The sequence below is a fragment of the Ciona intestinalis genome, unplaced genomic scaffold (assembly GCF_000224145.3).
Source record: "Ciona intestinalis unplaced genomic scaffold, KH HT000281.1, whole genome shotgun sequence".
NCBI classification, from domain to species: Eukaryota; Metazoa; Chordata; class Ascidiacea; order Phlebobranchia; family Cionidae; genus Ciona; species Ciona intestinalis.
In genome coordinates this window covers 3,718-11,162 of record NW_004190602.1, presented here as the reverse complement: position 1 = coordinate 11,162, position 7,445 = coordinate 3,718, and the positions used below count along the sequence as shown (strand labels likewise).

The window sequence follows — 7,445 nt, the reverse complement described above, 5'->3', positions numbered from 1 at the left end:
AAGAATATAAAGACTAATTGTGTAATTTTTTTACCAATTCGCTTACCCAAAGGCTTGAAATATATTGTAGTAGGGTGGGGTAAGATGGGACGCTTTTAGTACTTAATATCCAAGTATTCCGATCCCGTTTTAATCAATTAACAACTGTCTATGAAAGTCGCTAAGATACGGTTTTATATCTCCTTCAATTTTCTTTGTTTATTACGAAATGAGACCGGAATATAGAACAAATGGTGTCCCATCTTCCCCACTCTACAATGTATTGTTTTACTCGCCTGTTAACTTCCTTGGGCCTGCTTCTTGGCTAAACGCCACAGTTGCCAATACAAGTACAAACACAGTCACCAGCATCATAAACTAGTTTTCAACCTAATGGGAACTCTTTACAGTAATCTAAAATTCTTATCCATGCAGAGTTAATGTGTGAAACTATTATAATCTTTGCTGAGCTAAATATTGTATTTTGCTAAACACGCGGACTGTTTCTAAAAGTCTATACCGAAACTACTAGTACTTCACTTCTATAATGCACAGAGGGCTATAGATATAGACATGGAAGTCGAAAACAATGGATGCACGCACTCCAAAACGCCGAGCAGGAAATTGTGTATTCTTCTTACAATTAGCCATGCGCGTTCCAATAAGGCCTATCCTAAATTACTATTATGAATTCCTGTTGCTTGAAAACATGCGTTCGTAAAATTCACAACAATAATCAATAATAACATTACAACCGTAATGCAGTTTTCCCATTTGCGACGACCTCGTTGCTTTGAAACATTCGTTTGATTGACAGTATCTGTATACAAAAGTCTAAACTAAGTGCTATGACAGGAAATAGTTGTGGTTTAGATTAAGCTTATTGCAAGCTGTTACGTTTATAAGTTATCTTGGTTAAAGAACATCAACCAATCGATTATGTATGGTGATTCAGCAGCCGTTAGTTATACACATGTAGTAGGCTGGGGGAAGAGGGGCCACCTTTAGTACATACTATCCAAACATCCTGATCGTGTTTTAAACTATTAACAACGGTCTAAAGAAGCATTGATATACGCTATTATATTTTTTAATTTTTTTTTGTTTACTACCCAATGGTATGAGAAAATATAATGAAACGATGTCCCATCTTTCCTCACAATACTACTTTAATTCACTGGTAAAATGGTACGAATGCTATAATTCCCATGTGTATCAAACATTATTAAAACTATTTTCGTAAAAGAAAATAACAACTTCAATATGCTTTCAGTTTTTCGTGTGCTTTAGTTTAATTCAATATGAACTATTGTACAGTACACCTATAACCCATCTATTTAGGCCAAAATTACCTGTCCGTATCCAACAAGTATCATGAGACAGATAGCAGTGAACGAAGTGTAGGCAACATATTCATGGTTGGTGTTCATCAAATCCCAATCGCGTTCGTGCATATTTTGCATAGACTCAGTTTTCAGTTTAACAGACGAAATATCGTTTGCAATCTGGAACGATTTGTCCTGAAATTGTATTTTATTTGGATTATATATAGTAGGGTGGGAGAAGATGGGACACATTTTCATTCTATTTTCTCGTCCCATTTGTTAGTTATAAATAAAGAACATTCAAAAACTTATTATACCGTATCCTCGCGACTCACATAGACCGTTGTTAATTGTTTAAAACGTGATCAGGATATTTGGATAGTGTGTGTTAAAGGTGTTCCATTTTCCCCAAGGTACTAATATAGTAGGATAGGGTGGGGAAAGTTAGGACACGGGTTTAGATCAGATCATTTGTTTAAATCTATTTTTTTACGAGTACGTATTTCATGATGGACGAAAACAAATGTTACGAGCAGTATATATTATTCGACAGTATATTCTCACAGTCCAACAACAACATTTTTTTTCTTTTATTACATTGCAAGTTTAAATACATTTGTAGGATACGGTATTTATATTAATCGTTTCACCTACGTCAGTTATCATTCTAACAATACCAATTCCTTAATCAATAACAGACTGTAGGTTACATATTAAACACTGTAGCAGTGTGGAACAAGATAAATAAATTTTTCGTACAATGTTTTTTACGTATATAATTAATAAAAAATTATTTATTAATATAATTTAGCAAATGTCCCATCTTACCCCACCTGTTTGCGAATGGTAAAAATATCTTGTAATATATTAGAAGTTTAAATCAATAAAAATATGACAGTAAATCCATGGTATAACCTAAATACCCGCAATATGTTTTGATTTTAAGCAATATGTGCATAACTAACCTATTTTACACCAGTCCACTATAATTCTCAACTTTTACATTTATTCCGAACTCTCTTTACTAAAATCATAACATATATTCATAAATTATATCATGTTTCTTGCGTTTTAAAACTGAGTAATTAGCAAGTAGTGAACGATTACTTTCGGCAGTTAAAAACGAAAGCGGTATTTTAAAAAGTGAAATAAATCATAAAATTATGACAAAAATTGTTGAAATATTTTCAATTAAACATGATTGTATATGGTGTAAATTTTCGCTTCCTAAAAAGTCTAATTAGCGGGTATAGTAGGTTGAGGTAAGATGAGACATGCTTTCATTCTTTTGTTACCGTCCAACTGGGTATAGTTAACAAAGAACAATTGCCTAAACACATCCTTTGGATATTTTGTACTAAAAGTAAACGTATTCCATCTTACCTTACAGTGCTATTTGTGCCAGTCGCAAGGAAAGAGCGTGTGATTAATTGTTTAAATTTAGAATATTATAATTAATCGTTTTAAGCAGTATAACATAAGCATTTTATAGAACAATTTATTTCGCAATAGTTAACACTATAATTGTTGTTAAGTTTGAAGAGCAAATTAGTGATAGTTATAGTCTTCGCGTCAGCCAGACAAAGCAATGGCATATGTGTTGTAAGTCTCGTATGCTATGTAATACACATGCATACGTCAAAAACCTCTATCGTTGTTCCAAACCGAAGAAATGTTACTTTTAGTTAAATTTTCATAATTAATTCTAACAAAACACCGGCTAGTTTAACGTAAACTTAACTTAACGCAAGGTAGCAATGATGTTAGTGATAACGAACTATTATTACGGTAGTGCAACTGACAAACTTTGCAGTGTTTGTTATATATGTATATTTTCTATCTTTCTTAACAAACTCGCAATGCACGTGGCCTTCCATTAGAGCTATGCTCTCTCGTATATTTATGAAAAGGGTAAGTTGAAAAACTTACGAAAAGATGGTAGCTGATACTTGTATTCTCACTGAGATGTTTCTTCGCGTGGAATCTCGTCGCTTCTGGATAGTGGGCCATTACAATATGTATTGCTACTCTCTTCGCCGCTAACCTATCTCCGGTGTTATCAACACAGAACTCATAATCACCTGTAGGATAAACAAGGAATAATTCAACTCTGCGAATAAATTTCAATCCTATCTGTGCAATGAATGTCTGGATATAGTTGTTGTAAAAATGTATAAAAAATAGTGGCAAGCGTAGATTGGCGTACCGTGAGAGCTACAAATCCCTGTGATAGTGTTTTCACTTGACGGAGCCGTATTTTCTGGATGAACAACGGTTCCATCTGGTTGAGTAACGTAACCGTTCACGTATCCGTTGGTTGTTACCGAAGCACCTGATTTGACCTAAATTAACACGACCATTTAGTTCAGATTTTTAAAACCTAAAGTGTCTGCGAACATGATGGACTAATAAGCGATTAACTACAAATCTTCTATTCTATTAAAGGTTTATAGTACTGTGCTTTGGGGTATAAGGTAGACGTATATCTCTAATAAAATATTCATGTATTGATCAAAATTAACCAGTAATTTAAACTGTCGTCTCGTCTTACCCTGCATGTTTTCGAATTGGTAAAGTTACACCTGTTGTGGGAATCGCTAAATACCTCCTCGTGTGTTTTAATACACTTTTTTGAATTATTGTTAACTAATAAATACATGATATATAGTAGTAAATCGTGGTAGCAACCAAACACCGTATATTTTGATTTTGAAAATAATGGGTAAAATGTGATTAGGTATCCCATCTTTCCCCGCTCCGTACCGTTCTAATCGTTTTATTATATTGGTTTTTATCATTAAACTGTTAATAAATCCCACATCTGCCTGGTCAATCGCGGTAGGCCGTTAGAGCAGCGTTCCGGACCACACTTTACGTAACAGTAGTAAACAAAGAACATTTAAAGAATTATAAAACTGTATCCCCACGACTTCCATAGACCGTTGTTAATTATTATTATAAAAAAAGATTGATTATAAAAACGATTAGGACATATGAATATTATGTGCTAAGGGTGTTCCATCTTTCCCACCCTACTATATGAACACTTTACAAAGATGGTAAATTGACTCAAATCTTTTCGAATATATGTTCATTGACTTACCTCGAACTTGAAATTATATTGAGAACCAGGTTGACAGTCTTCATAATAGCAATCCTTTGCATTTCTACTTACATAAATGTCAGATGTAAATTCATGAACAAGGTAATTTGCCAATAACGGCATGAAGAATTGGTTGGCGAAATGATTCTTGTACGTCGCATCCAATTCAGCGACACGATCTGCAAGAATAAAATGTGGCGTTTAGAAAATGTTAAATTCGGTTTACACATATAGCAGGGTTGGGGAAGAACGGACACCTTTAGCACATAATAATATATAAATATCCTAATCGTATTTTAAAGAACTAACAACGGTCATAACAGGAGGTAAGAATACGGTTTTATAATTCTTTAAATGTTCTTTGTTTACTACGGAAATAGAACGAAAAGGTGTCCCATCTTCCCCCACCCTACTTGTTAAAAGTTGCTTTTAAATACTATATTGTTAAAACTATAAATTGAATAGAATAATTTTTGTAATCGCACACCATCTCTGCTATTTACGCGACTTTCCATTAGTTTGTAATTCCGTTTTAAATTACTGTAAATATATGAAGTAGATGGAGTGTGTTTAGTGGAAATACATCCGAGTTAATAATATACAGAGCTCTAGCACGCACCGACTCGCAAAAGAATTAAGAATGAAAAAAACTGTAAAGAGGAAGTATACGAGGTGATACATTAAAAATGGTGCACTATTGAATGTTTTTTTTGGAATTGTGCATAATGACTGAGTAAAATGACTATTTGTACATGAGTTATTAAATTTAACTTAAGCTCCCAACAGCAATCAACAAAAAGTAAAAACCACTCGCTTAAAAGATTATTGTGTTGTACCATATAAGAAACGCAAACAGCCTGCAACTTTGAGTCTACAATGTTGCAGATATACAAGAAACGTGAATTTACCTGCGGGTATCTCATTCGGTTCTAATACTTGACGGTGTCCACCTTCATGCTCTGGATCATGTTCTTCTTGATTTTGTGCAAGAGTTTTAACTAGGAGAAGGGTTAACGAAAAGATAACAATCTTCATGGCGTTCTGAGAATTCCACTGTCTTCTAAGAGTGATTCAGCTTTCTGCTTACTCGTACAGTGTTTTGTAGCTCGCATATGGTGAAACATTAGGATAGAGTAATCAGAAACGGAAATCCTTTCCAAAGCGAGTCTGGTAATCTTTAAAGCGATTAAACCAAGTGTTGAAATCCATATTGTTTGCAGTTTAACATATTGTGGCGCTCCACCACATATAAGGCTATTTTACAGCCATGAGGACACTATAGGTGCGGTTAAGTATATACGGATTTAAATTTTGCCGTTTTTTATATTCTATGTGGGTGAGGTCTCGCAGCGTGGCACGACATGGGTTCTAGGATTTAGGTCTAAACCTCATCAAATCCGTTGTTGATAGGATAATTGAACCGCACAGCTAATATGGCGTTTTTACTGAAAGAAAGTATACCAAGTCACCGTGGGCCCGTAAGTTCATTAACCCTTCTCCTATATTTAAAAGTTTAGCACAAAAGCAAGTACAGTCTGTTGACGAATATAATGGTCGAGAGCTACTAATACCCTTTTTGCATGGTAAAAAGTTAATGCCAATAGCGAGTAAATATGCGAGTACTTACGCGCATAAAAGTAACCATGCAAAAAGGGTATAATACACTCGCAAAAACAAAGTTAACACGCATAACGTCATAAGCGTGTCATCTGCTGTAGAAGGTTGGTTGTCACTCGCATTATGCGAGTAAAGAAAAGTATAGTGAAAGTACAGTTTTACTTTTGAGAGCCTAACCTTTTTCGGGTATTATTTTTACAGTTTTTAGTTGGTAATAGCACCATAAAGCATCAAAACTTATTTTATAAACTAGATTTAACAATATTGCGGTAAAATAAGCTAACTCAATGTTGATACGCGCATAAACCAATGACCATGCAAAATAACGCGATAAGCGAGTTATCATATGACCAGTTAATGCGAATCGCTATTCGCATTAACTTTTTTACCATGCAAAAAGGGCATAATATTGCAAGCAGATAAGATATCAGCAAGCAACTGCAATAATGTCCACTTCGATTTGCAGACTTTTTGTGTTTTGGCCGCAGCGCCTAGTTTTTTACCTTTTGTTGATTACTGTTAAATTGGGAGTCAAATGTTAGAACTACTGTACGAATAGTCATTACTCAACAGAGTCAACAAATCCATTTTTTCTATTTAAAACGGCAATTTTTTCATTTAAAAATCCACAAATCCAATAAAACTTTCATTTAAAAAACCTTCGATTCCCCTTTAATTACTGTTATTTCATAGTTACTTGTCTTGGTCCCTGCTAAAGCTCTGTATAATAATAACTCGGTGTTTTTTTGGCTACTTCGTCTACTTTATACAATAAAAAAAACGGAATTAGAAAATGATGGAAAATCGCTAAAGTAACAGAGATGTGCGACTTTAATTACAGAAAAATATCTCATCCAATTTATAATGTTTATCAATATGCTATGTGCAAACCATATTTAAATATTTTCTAAACGTCACTTTTTAATTCTTGCAGCAGATTCAGCTGGTTTTGGCCAACAAACATATTATCAACATCATTTTTGTGATTAAGATCTCAAAAATATTATGAAGTTCATAATTCTTTCACTCCATGAACCATAGCCTACACAATACAAATTCATTAGGTATAGGCCATATGGTCTAATTCTATAAGCTATCTGCTGGTCCGACAGTTTAACAGTAACTATACTGATAAGATACGGGGAGAGAACGCATATAGTCGAAAACAATGAAAATAAAATATAGTAGGGTGGGGTAAGGTGGGACACCTTTAGCACATAATATCCAAATATCCTGATTGTGTTTTAAACAATTAATAACGGCCTATGAAAGCCATAAAGATACGGTTTATAATTCTTTTAATTTTCTTTGTTTACTATCACAAAAGACAAAAAATATAATAAAAGGTATCCCATCTTCTCGTATCCCATACTATATATTCTTCCAAAAATGGCTCTACACCCAAGTATTTATACTCGACA

At 33.9% G+C, this 7,445-nt stretch overlaps 1 protein-coding gene across 1 annotated transcript; it reads right to left on the bottom strand.

The window, feature by feature from the left end:
• Positions 1-589: 589 nt before the first annotated feature.
• On the bottom strand, positions 590-5,497 carry LOC100180516 (transmembrane emp24 domain-containing protein 5-like). Its single transcript, XM_002130064.5, has 6 exons — positions 5,316-5,497; positions 4,408-4,586; positions 3,511-3,646; positions 3,234-3,385; positions 1,332-1,499; positions 590-799 (listed from the first exon to the last, which is right to left on the bottom strand). The coding sequence occupies exons 1-6, from the start codon at positions 5,440-5,442 to the stop codon at positions 728-730; spliced, it is 834 nt and encodes a 277-aa protein (XP_002130100.1). The 5' UTR covers positions 5,443-5,497; the 3' UTR covers positions 590-727.
• Between the last annotated feature and the right edge of the window lie 1,948 nt (positions 5,498-7,445).

What these genes read in the sequence shown, in the direction of transcription:
- LOC100180516 (XM_002130064.5), bottom strand. Translation starts at nt 5,442, where the DNA reads ATGAAGATTGTTATCTTTTCGTTAACCCTTCTCCTAGTTAAAACTCTT. An exon ending in AATATAATTTCAAGTTCGAG is followed by an intron (nt 3,647 to 4,407) that starts GTAAGTCAATGA and finishes GTGTTAATTTAG; the next exon opens with GTCAAATCAGGTGCTTCGGT. An exon ending in TACTTGTTGGATACGGACAG is followed by an intron (nt 800 to 1,331) that starts GTAATTTTGGCC and finishes TTTTGTATACAG; the next exon opens with ATACTGTCAATCAAACGAAT.